Genomic DNA, 12,904 nt, shown 5'->3' with positions numbered 1-12,904 from the left:
CTGTAACGATTAGTTGGTATTCAACCATTTCAGGAGGTAATCGATGCTCAGGGGCCAATGGCATTGAAAGAAAAGCCCAAATAAGGAGACTCTAGGAATTGGAAGAATACCAATTAGATGTTTCAACAAAAGGACGCCGTGCTGGAAGCGCACACCAAGCCAAGAAATTTGGCCAACTGACGGTAAGAGATCCACACATGTACTCATTCTAGAAATAAGTAATTTAACAAAATGTAGACACTAGGAAAAACTACCACATACTATCAACATTTTGCTGGAATAGCACAAAAAAATGGTCACAGCAGTGAATTGTCAGGTAACTGACAGACATTTGGGCAAGATTCAGAAGAGAATGTGTAACAAAGGATATCATTGTTAATATCAGCTGGATCTTGACTAAAAACAAAAAATACCAGAAAAGTATTTACCTGTGTTTTACTGACAATGCAGAGCTCGTACTGTGTGGGTCATAATAAATGATGATCCACACTGGGGAGAAGGGTATTCCAGAATGCTACCTTACGTTCGTGTACCTGTACTGCATGGTTTCAAATCAATTAATCTGTATTTCGGGGTTGTATCCTTTCACCACACTTATTCAATCTGTATGTGGAGCAAAGAATCCAAGAATTTGGACTATTTGAAAGAGAACACAGCATCAAGATTCAAGACAGACTCATTACCATCCTGATACCTGCAAATCACACAAGCTTGCTTACAGAAAGTGAAGAGGGTTTGAACACTTTTTGATGAAGATAGAAGATGACAGCCTTCAGTATGAATGGCATCTCAACAGAAAGAAAACAAATATCCTCACAACTGTACCAATACACATCATCATGATAAATGCAGGAAAAGAAGAATGTTTTCAAAGCTTTTCTTTTACGTGGAGTCACTATTAAGACCCATGGAAACAGCAGTCGGGAAATCAAAGAATCATGCATCAGACAGGAATAGCACTGACAAAGCATTTTGTTAAAAATCAACAAAGTCACTCTGAGGATTATGGCACATCTGGTCCATGCCATGGTGTTTTCAATTGCCTAAATACTGAACAACGAACACCAAAGAAGATTTGATGCCTTTGAGTTCTGATATTTGTAAAGCACTTTGAATATAGCATGGATTAACAGAGGAGCAAACCTATCTGTCTTGGAAGAATGTTTCTTAGAAGCCAGGATGGCTTCCAAGATATTTTGGAAATATGGCCAGGAGGGAACAGTTCCTGGGAAAAGGACATCATACTTGATGGTGTCCAACTTGGTTCAGATTCATTAGCAACTCCACAAAATGGATTGACACGGTGGCTCCAGCAAATGGTTCAAACACAGCAATGATTGTGAAGAACATGCAAGACCAGGCAGTATTTCTTTCTAGCTCACATGTGGTCACTATGACTTGGAAGCAACTCAACAGCATCTAACCCCAGAGTCCAGAGGATAATTAATTATGGAAACTCTATGGCAAGGAAACAGACACTAAAAAGGTAAAATAGATGTACACAATTCTGTTTCCATGAATTTAGTGTTGTCATTGTTGTTAGATGCCATCATAGTGACGCTGTGAACAACAGAGCAGACACAATCCTGTGCCATCTTCACAACTGTTCTAATGTTTGAGCCCACTGTTTCAGCCACTGTGTCGGTTCCTCTTACCGAGGGCCTTCCTCTTATCCCTGCCCCTCACTTCACCCAGCATGATGTCCTTTTCCAGGGACTGCTTGGGCGTGAAACCCTGTCAAAAGTACATGAGAATAAGTCTCGCCATTCTTGCCTCTAAGGAACAAGCTCTCTGGCTGTACTTCTTCCAAGACAGATTGGCTGTCCTTTCAGCAGTCCGTGCTACTCTCAATGTTGCTCGTCAGCACGTAATTCAAAGGCATCAATTCTTGAGTTGTCCTTATTCAACGTCCAACATTCACAATTTAGTATTAAGATAAGATAAATTGTCACAGAAGCGGGACTACTGCATACAGTGGATTCTTTTGGGGTCTCCAGTATCAACAAGGTATCATCCAACTGCAACCTAAATCTAGCCAATAGACCGATAAGGTCTTAAGAATAGTCGTTTAAGGGTATTTTTCACATTATTACATAGAACAAAATATCAATAGATGAAAATATTTCATGGAAGGTTAAATTCCACAAAAGTTCACCTTCAGTGTATATCCGTGACTTTACGAAGCACAGCTGCAATCACTGATTTACATGGTTTCTGTAGCTGCTGGTGTCCCACTATGGCAGTTTTCAGGAGTTGGAACAAAGGCCATGTGGATTCAAAATCTGAAATGTGTACTAGCTGGTCCCAGACAGGCGGGGGGAGGGGGGGTACATTCCTTGTTCTACATTAATTATTTAGAACCAAACTCCTTAGCAAAGTGAGCAGGTATAAAGGCTAACAAGAAAGATAAACTTGGTTTCAGTTCTCAATATAATTGTCACCAAAGGTGTTCCTTGGTGGCAAAACCAGATACTATGTTTGGTGCTAACCAAAGGTTTTGTAATTCCAGTCCATTCAGAGGTGACTCAGAAAAAGGAACTGGTGATCTACTTCCCCAAAATGTCAGCTATTGAAAATTCTACGGAGCACAGTTTTTCTACTCTTAGCCCACTGAGTAGCTGTCAGTCAATATTGGCTCAACGGCAACTGGTAGTGACTAAACTGGGAAACCCGTCAAGTCTCCTGCGCTCAGACTCCTCCCCCGGCCTGAGCAGTTGGGGCTGAACTTGCACATCTTCGATTCTTCCAATCTTGTAGAGGGTCCACCGAATACAAGGAGCATCTTTTTCTAAGGTGTTTTCTTGCTTGAACACATTATTGCTAAAGATGAGAGGTGACTTCCTATTCCTGTTTTTTGTGTGGTTGGTTTCTTTTTGGTTGTAAAATTAGCGTAGTGGTTATAGTCAACTTGGGCTGTGAATATGAAATACGGCAATAAAGTACTTAGCACATATAGACTGCTTAGTAATTGTTAAGTGTTCTTGGTTGTGTGGGGAAAATGGTACAGGAAGATAGCTGGGTGGGCAGACTAACAAGAAGGATGCAGAAAGAACACCATTTCAATGAGCTACATACCAAGAAAATACATGCCACAAACTTTGTAACGTTAACCACATCCTGGAAACCTACAAATTACAACACTTATAAACTCTACAAATTGCAACAGGATCACAGATGAGCTCAGGGGCAAGGTTGTAGGTGACGTTTATAATAGAAGAACGTTTGGTTAAAGAGTGACCGAGAGAGTTCAACGCTATCCTGAGGGTCTCACTCTCATTGAGTCGATGCCACCTTATGGGCCCTGTAGGGCAGGGCAGAACTGTTGCTGTGGGTACCCCAGACACTGTTAACCAGAGTAGAAAACTCCATCTTTCTTCTGCTGGGGAGGGGCTGGTGTTTCAAACTGCCAACCTTGCGGTCCACGGCCCACTGTGTAACCACTAAGCCGCCAGGGCTCCAACCGGGGTCTCACTTGCTATGGCCTTTCCCTGCAAATCTGCCTCACAACGAGAACCTGTGTGCAGACAACAGTGAGTTGCTTTGCTTGTTTTCTGAAAGGCAGAGATCTGCTAAAGTGAGAGCAAGTTATAAAAACTGACATCTTTCAATGTGAAAAAAAAGTTCAGGTTTGGAATTCTGGTCTTTCAAATGCATCAATGTTTGTTTGTTTGTTTCATTTAATTTATATACTTTTCACATAGAAAATAGAGACTGCCTGTGGTCACACCCTTGCAGTGCTTCATGTTTTCATACTCCAAATCCTAATGTCAAACTGTCTACAAATCTGAAAATTAACTACAGGGGGAAAATTGCCTCATGAATGGAGTTTATATCTAGAAATATTGCATCTTAGGCATCATAAATCCATCATCATACCTAAAATAGTGTCAGTGTAGTTTTAAACTAAGTTACCAAAACATTATCAAAATCAAATTCTCTCATGTTATAAAGCACCCATTTGGAGGCACTAATACTTTCAAAACATGATAAATGTCGTAGATACTTAGATCTAAATATATTTTTAAAACATCATTAATTTATATCTTTCATATTTTAGGGAAAAGAGCACTTTATAAAATGTAATCCCCTACATTATTTTTACCTTAAATGTGGCTTTTAAATTTTATAAATGTCAAAATAAAATTACAGTATCCGAAGAAGTATGGCCATAGTGCTCCTTAGAGGCAAGGGCGGTGGCACTTCGCCATATCTAATGTGGAGTATTGTCAGGAGAAACCAGTCCCCAGAGAGAGATGCTTAGTAAAGTATAAGGACAGCGAAAAAGAGGAAGGCCCTTGACAAGATGGGCTGACGCTGTGGCTGCCGCAATGGGAACAATTGTGAGGATGGCACAGGACCAGGCAGTGTTTCCTTCTGTTTTGCACAGGTCACTATGGGTTGAAACAGCCACGATGGCACCCAACAACAACAACAAAATTCCTTCAAAAGAAAGCTAAATGCAAAACCAATCTAAAATAAACATCTGTACACGCTCCCTTATATGCGTCGCCTACATTGTAGCTTTTAACTTTTTCATTTTAGAATGCAGCACTGGAATTACATAAGTGATTTCTGGGTAGAACTATTTCAGACAGCTAACCTCTCCTCATACTTACACATTCTGTGGCTGTGACTATTAGTGAGCTTGAGATGACAGATTTTCCTCCATTGAAACTCACTGAGACATCAAGAGTTCTGGAAGAAAAAGAAGAAACAATGGGAAATTATTTGAATAAAAAAAGATGATAGAAGTTTTCTCTTTTACTTCTAGTGGTCAAGAGTGGCTAGGTGGTAGAAACGGTGAATGTGCTTGAACGCTGGTCTGCCCAGGGGTTCCGCAGAAGACAGACCTGACAATCCAGTCCCCAAACTTCAGCTATTAACAATCCACTCGAGCTCACTTTTATTCTGGCATACATGAAATCATAATGAACTGATTCCCTAGCAACTGCCATGTAAACTAGCCAGAAAGGAAACTCAGAGTCAAAGCCTTCTATCCAAGATCCCAGAGGTTTTCTTCCTTGGTTGCAAGTCCTTGAGAGGCAGAACAAATTCCTTAAGTGACTATTTTTTTCCTAAAAGAAGCATTTACATAAATAAGGTTCATTTTAAAAATTCTTTAATCCAGACAAGTATTAGAATTGTTTCATTTTCACACACACACATACACATAAAAAGAAATCCTTAAACACTTTTTACTTTAACTATCCCTTGTTGCCAGATATTGTAAAATAAACAAGCAAGCGTTCAAATGGCAAGACAAGGCTATTGGTTCAAACCAACGTAAAAGGACGCAGAAGCATGTGGGGTGGGGAGAGAGGAGAAATTAGGATATTTTCTGCTGGGCGCTTCTACTCTATCACATGAGGTCATAATGAATCAGAATCAACTCAAACAATGGCACCCCCCAACTAGAACAACACAGACATTCCTCGCATTGCAACATCATTGTTTAAGTATGTAACACCAAAAGCTAGAAACCATTCCAGTTAAAATACAGAGAAAGAAATCAGGCAGATCAAGAGATTTGTATGTAAGCATTTGTGGTAGATAACTCGCCGCCATCAAGTCAATTCCAACTTAGACGCCCAGAGTAGCTCTGCCCCTGTGGGTTTCTGAGACCGTAACCCTTCAGGTTAGTAGAAAACCTCATCGTTCTCCCCTGTAGTGGCTGCTGGTCTCTAAGCGCTGACTCTCCAGGTAGCAGCCATTGCACACACCTCTGTGCCGCCACAGCTCTTTGGCCACAGATACAACTCCAAACCAAACTCATTGCCTCGGATGCATGCCAGCTCATAGCAACCCTGGAGGCCAGGGGAGAACTGCTCCCTGTGAGCTTCTGAGACTCTAACTTGTTGAGGGACTAGTAGGCCCAGGACATGAAAATACCTTCACCAAAGCAGGGAAAAGAGCGGACTGGTTTTGTCCATGCCTAAGAAATAGTATAACTAAAATATGGCTCCCGAATTATAAAATAATGTACTATGAATTAAAATTTCATTAACTTAGATTGTAACAATTCATCATCTTGGGATCATTTAGGCAGGACTTGGGAGGAAATTTACCTTGGGAACATTTTAAACAGCTATGAGAAATATTAAAGAAGGGGAAATGATAAGGACATTTTAAAGTATGTAAGGAAAATCACTATTTGATATGATACGATATGATGAGTCTCATATGATAATGTGACAACTCTCATATGCTAATAGGGGTACCAAAGAATCAATGCTATCCACTCCTCAAAGTAAAAAATAGTAATAATTTGTTAGTCTGGTTATGTACACTACTGTGCTTTACAAAACATCAAGCTCCAACTCATAACATTCTAACATCAAATATTGGAATTCATAAACTTTATCTTAATTATTTTTTTAAACATTTTATTAGGGGCTCATACAACTCTTATCACAATCCACACATATACATACATCAATTGTATAGAGCACATCTGTACATTCTTTGCCCTAATCATTTTCTTTTCTTTTCTTTTTTTACATTTTATTAGGGGCTCATACAACTCTTATCACAATCCACACATATACATACATCAATTGTATGAAGCACATTCTTTGCCCTAATCACTCTCAAAGTATTTGCTTTCCACTTAAGCCCTTTGCATCAGGTCCTCTTTTTATTTCCCCTAACTCCCTGCTGCCCCCTCCCTCATGAGCCCTTGATAATTTATAGATTGTTGTTTTGTCATATCTTGCCCTATCCAGAGTCTCCCTTCCCCCCCTTCTCTGCCGTCCATCTCCCAGGGAGGAGGTCACATGTGGATCCTTTTAATCAGTTCCCCCTTTCCAACCCACTTACCCTGCACTCTCCCAGCATCGCCCCTCACACCCTTGGTCCTGAAGGTATCGTCCACCCTGGATTCCCTGTGCCTCCAGCTCCCAAATGTACCAGTGTACAACCTCTGCCCTATCCAGTCCTGCAAGGTAGAATTAGGATCATGGCAGTTGGGGGGAGGAAGCATCCAGGATCTGGGGGAAAGCTGTGTTCTTCATCGGTACTACATCGCACCCTGACTGACCCATCTCCTCTCCTAAACCCCTCTATGAGGGGATCTCCAGTGGTCGACATTTGGGCCTCGGGTCTCCACTCTGCACTTCCCCCTTCATTCACTATGGTATATATACATATACACACACACATATATGTATATATTTGCATTTTTAACTAGTAAAATTTTGTTATAGAGAAAATTTCTTTCTAGTGCCTTAAATTGACTGCCAAGTACTTCTGGACAGGCAGTTAGTGATAGGCAGAGGCAACCTCAAAGATATTTAATAGATAATGTCAGAAAGGTAAGATCAAAGTGTCATTTAATAACTGCTGTGTGCCAGACAGGAGGAGAAAGATGAGACTGTCTACTTCCATAAAGATTTACAGTCTCGAAAATGCAATATAGAGTCTCCGTAAATCTGAAATGTTTTGATGGCAGTGGTTAGGTGTCAGGCACAAAGCCCTGGTGCTTAAGCATTCAGCTGCTAACAGAGAGGTCAGAAGTTCAAACCAGGGAGAAACATGTGGCAATTTCTTTCAAATATTTCCCAATCTTGGAAACACAATGGGTCAATTCCACCTTGTCCTCTAGGGTGACGATGAGTCAACATTGACTCAAGGGAAGTAGACTAACAAGGGAGGTGTCGTACATTATCTAGGCATTTTAAGGACTTTTCACTTAATATTCACAATTACTCTGAAAATAAGTAGTAATTTTCACAGTTTTATGTATAAAGTACCTGAGGTGCAAAAAAGCTAATGATCTTCCCCAAAGTCGTAGCACCGGGACTTAATCAATAACTACTCCTGAGCTCTTTCCCACAGAGAAGGGATAGCATCAAAGTTCTCAGTGGCTTCTCCCCTCAGTGTTACACTTATACTTCAGAGTCAGATGGAAATACAACGACCAGGGCAAACTCTACCAGTGACTTCCCAGCTAAGCTCTTCCAAATTCTTGTAAAATATAAACAAATAAAGTTGAGTTAAATTACACACAAACAAAAAAAAAGAACTGTGTATTTATATTAACTTAACTTCTGAATTATTCCAACACACGGTGCCAAATGGTCTGTTTAAAAAAGAAAACTTAAAGTTAATTGTTCATTGTGTGAAACTAAGTGCCTTGTTTGTTTTTTCCCAGATTTTTTAACAACTAAGCATAATTTAATCCAAAAATAATCATTCCTGGTTCCAAATTCCTCCATTTAAAGTGCCTACCAGGAAGCATAGGGCATACTGGGCATGATTTTATTAGCTAGGAGGATTATTTTTATTAAAAATAAAGTGTGATTGTTGCAGCTAATCTTATTATGTACTTCAACTTCAAAGGCATCAATAGCTATTGACTGGGTTTGTTTATAACCTGTCATTCAGAGTTCACAAGAAATGAAACCCTTCGCTAATTAGTGAAGGAAGCATCTGATTCTGTTAATGCTTGCTGAAATGCAATAAAAGATGACAAACATTTATAGCTCACTCTTTCCTAGAGTATAACTACATACTCATGATACCATGCAGGCTACCAAAATATCCTCACACCCCTAGAAAAAGATGAGTAGAAAAAAACATACAAGTTACTGCCATCCAGCCGACTCTAACCCATCCCTATGGTATGGGATAAGCTAGCTCTGCCCCTGTGAATTTCTGCGACTGGAATTCTCAAAGGGAGCAGAAACCCGTCTCTTTCTGCCTCACACTGGCTTGTGGTTTGGAACTGCTGACTTTGCCACAGCAGCGCAAAGCACAGCCACTAGGCCACCAGGGCTCCCGTAATATGATAGTAACTGTCAACTGCAACTGCCTGAGTCTCCAGACACAGAAATTCTCCTGATACTTTTGATAGAGACGTAATCAGTTCAAACAACATAAATTTTTATCTTCCTGACAGTCGTACTAGTCACTGTTGATGTTATATTAGATGCCGTCTAATAAGTTCCAACTCATAGCAACCCTGTATTCAACAGAAGACAACACCATTGGGTCCTGGGCCATCGCCACAATTCCTGTTATCTGAGACCATTGATGTAGCCACTGTGTCAATCCGTCTTATTGAGGGCCTTTCTATTTTCACAGCCCTTCTACCATACCAAGCATGATGTCATCCTCCTGGGTCTGTTCTCTCCTGACAGCATGTCCAAAGCACAGGAGACAAAGCCTCCCCATCCTTGCCTCTAAGGAGCATGCTTGCTTTACTTCTTCTAAGAGATTTGTTTGTTGCTTTGATGTTTTCAGTATTCTTTACAAACACCATAATTCAAAAATCATTGATTCTTCTCCAGGGTCCTCATTCAATGCACATGAGGCTATTTAAAATACCACGGCTTGAGCCAGGTGCACCTTTGTCCTCCAAATAACTTGCTTGTTTTTCAATGCTTTAAATTGGTTTGTGCATCAGACTTAGCCAATGCAATGCACCTTTTGCTCTACTGACTACTGCTTCCATGAGCATTGATTGTAGATGCAAGAAAGACAAAATACAACTTCAGTCTCTTCACCATTTAGCATGGTGTTATGTTAATTATTGGTCCAGTGGTGCGGATTTTGTTCTGTTTACATTGCGTTGCAGCCCACACTGAAGGCTGCAATTCTAGATCTTCGTCAGCAAGTACTTTAGCACCTCCTTGTTTTTAGAAAGCAAAGTTATGTCGTCTGAATATTGCAGATTGTTAATAAGCCTTCCTCCAATCCTGATGCCACATTCTTCTTCATATAAGCCAGCTTCCCTGATGATGTGCTCAGCACAGAGATTGAACAATATGGTGAGAGGATACAACCCTGCCAGACCCCTTTCCGGATTTTAACCCATGCAGTATTCCCTTGTTTTGCCCACACAGCTGTCTCTTGATCCCTGTACAAGTTCCACATGCACATAATGAAGGGTTGCCATTCTTCTCCAGGCTTTCCATAGTTTGTTATGATACACTCAATTTGAAAGCCTTAGCCCAGACAATGAAACAAAATAAACATCTTTCTGGTATTCTCCACGTTCCGCCAAGATAGATATCTGACATCAGCAGTGATATCCCATATTCCACATCGTCTGAATCTGGCCTGAACCTTTGGTAGCTCCCTGTCAATGCACTATTACAACAGTTGTTGAATGATTTCTAGCAAAATTTTACATGCATGTGAAATTAATGATATTCTTCTGTAATTTTAACATTCTGTGGGGTCTGTTTCTTTGAAATGGGTACAAAAATGGATCTCTTCCAGTCAGGTGACCAACTAGCTGTCTTCCAAATGTCCTGGCATACACAGGTGAGTGCTTCCAGTGCTTTCTCGGCTTCTTGAAGCATTTCAGTTGGTACTCCGTTGAATCCTGCAGCCTTATTTTTGGCTAATGCTCTCAGTGCAGCTTGAGCTTCTGCCTTCAGCACCATTGGTTCTTCCTCATATGTTACCTCCTGAAATGTTCGAATGCTGACTAGCTCTTTTTGGTGCCGTACCTATCTGTATTCTTTCCATATCAGTAACACTACTAATGACTGCCATTGACTGTTTCCTTCTGATAAGCGCCAAAGTCAAACTCACCACTCACTAGCATCAAGTGGATTCAGACCCAGTGACCTTCCGGGGCAGGGTAGAAATGGCTCAGTTCACTTCAGAGACTACAGCCCTGTAGAATAAAGCCTCATCTTTCTCCCACCCTGCGGTGAGCAACACAACAGTTAGCCTGCAATGCTACATGGCTCCAGTAATTCTCAGAGAAATCTATTAAGTAAGCACTATTATCATGGCTATTTTCGAGGTGACAAACCTTCCCAAGCAGCGTACTTCCCTGACTCTGCAGTTGAAGCGCTTAACTTCTAAGCTGGAGCATCTCCTCGCAAATCTCCATGAATATTTTACAGTCTGCTATTTACATTTCTCTCAATGGTTTAGTGTCCCTCTTCCAGTTTTTAATTAAATTTTTATATGTCTCAACGGTTAATGAGAATATTAGTAATATTCTAAGTAGACATATTTTAGTGTATATTAATTTACTATATATACTTACACTTAGGAAACTTGCTGAAAACTTTTTCCGAAGTGTTCAAACATGAAAAACGCAATGTAAAACTGATTCTTTTAAATTTCATTGTTTCCTTAGGAAATAAATAGTTAAATTATTGGCAGGATATTGGCCCCCTAATGGACTGGCACCTTTTCTGAAGGTACTAGTATCCCCTTCCTGTCACACAAACGGATGCAGCCACCTCTCTCCAGCCCAAACCCAAACCTTGAACCTTCCTTGCTCGAAAAGTTAGATACGCACATTTAATGCTTTCTACTATTTTGTGCCATTTCTGCTTGTATCTCTGGAATGTTTATACCTACAGGGTCGCAATAGGATAGGTATGAGCCAGGCAGACTTGATTTCAGTGAGTTTAAGTTTTCTTTATTCCTATATAACTTCTCATTTCTATTAGCATTATCTGATAGTGGAACGCATACTGTCAGACATATTTAAGATGGATAAAATCACGTTTAAGCAATGTGCTTACATAATTTCAGACATAAGAAAAAGGAGAAGTTTATCTTTGTTTATCCTGAGGACCCAATGAAATTAAAGGAAGGGCTGAATTAAATGTTTTAGCCTAGACAATAAAACAAAAAGCAAACATCTTCCTGGTGTTCTCCACTTTGAGCCAAGCCACTTCTGACACATTGCACGTCATCGTCTCAGTTTGGCCTGCACCTGAGGACAAGACTACCTGGGGTTTGAAACCCAGTCCACTCTTAATCTTGAATGCCTCCATTTGCACAACAGAAAAGCTACACATATTGTTTGGGAGAAATGTTTTCTAATGTATGTGTAATGTACAACATCATGCCTGGGACACAAAGGTATCTATAAATCACTGTAGCATGTATTTATCCAACAGATTACTCAGAATACAAAGGTAACTCACTGCCATCAAGTTGATGCCAACGCCATCAACCTACAGGACAGGATGGAACTGCTCCTTTGCTGGGGGAGCCTTTCCATCGTTACAGAAGCGCACAGCCTCATCTTCCTGCACGGAACGCCGGGCTTTCCCTCTCGGATCAGATGCTCCTTCCTCCTTGTGAAGCCAAATGTGAGCCCCCCTCTCGCCCGATTATTTTCTAATACTGCATGCTTTCTATTAACAGAACAATATTTTTCTTAGACCCGGCAGTAGAGGTCTGCTGTGTGTGTGCTCCAACTTCAAAACTAAGAGTGAGCTGCAATCTCATGCTATCACTTGCTACTTTAGAACATCTCTTCATTAGTCACATGCAGCCAGGCTGCACTGAGTGACAGGGCCGCAATGACACAGTTCAGAGGGCAGGCAGTTAAACTGAGAAAGGGCGTCAAAGAAACTGTCAGAATGGCGTATAGTTAACAAGGCAGGAAAAAGCAGGTGCTAGAGGACCATGTGGGCGACAGTACCCACTTAGCCTTGGCATGGAGGTATTAACAAAGCTTTACCTCTAAAAAGTCCTAGGGAATGGCCAAGACTTTGATAAAAAGAATAGGAAACAACCAGGTCAGCAGAACATTATCTTATCGGTCAGATGGCAAGAAAAACATAGAACAATCAAGAACCGAAAAGCCACTCAAAATGCCATCAGCACAGTGTCACAGTAAAACTAGGAAAAATTGTGGCAGAAAAGGGAATAGAAAAAGGTCATTAAGAACTCAGCGAGTCTTTATTAGACGTCGGGAAACAGTGGTAAATCTATTTCAGCTACATGAGCACATGACTAGAAATCCGTGTTACAAATGCCTCTCCTGCGCAACAGAGGAACTCTATAGAACAGAACGTTTCTACAGTACGAAGACCCATGGCGAGCCTGTTCCTACATCTTAAATAAGAACCGAAGGAGAGCTGAACTGCCTTAATGGCAAACGGGGGTGGTGTGAAAAATGAAAAATGTAGCGAGATGAAGA

At 40.7% G+C, this 12,904-nt stretch overlaps 1 protein-coding gene across 1 annotated transcript in view; it reads right to left on the bottom strand.

The window, feature by feature from the left end:
- The window catches only part of ANTXR2 (ANTXR cell adhesion molecule 2), a 169,354-nt gene that overhangs the window by 103,028 nt on the left and 53,422 nt on the right, over nucleotides 1-12,904 (bottom strand). Inside the window, exon 11 of the mRNA XM_075544147.1 lies at nucleotides 4,617-4,695. Within this exon, the coding sequence (XP_075400262.1) occupies nucleotides 4,617-4,695 (79 nt within the window). The remainder of the gene's footprint in view (nucleotides 1-4,616; nucleotides 4,696-12,904) is intronic.

The sequence above is a fragment of the Tenrec ecaudatus genome, chromosome 3 (genome assembly GCF_050624435.1).
Source record: "Tenrec ecaudatus isolate mTenEca1 chromosome 3, mTenEca1.hap1, whole genome shotgun sequence".
In the NCBI taxonomy this organism is placed as follows: domain Eukaryota; kingdom Metazoa; phylum Chordata; class Mammalia; order Afrosoricida; family Tenrecidae; genus Tenrec; species Tenrec ecaudatus.
The sequence above is the reverse complement of the archived record's forward strand: the minus strand, read 5'-3'. Positions and strand labels throughout refer to the sequence as shown.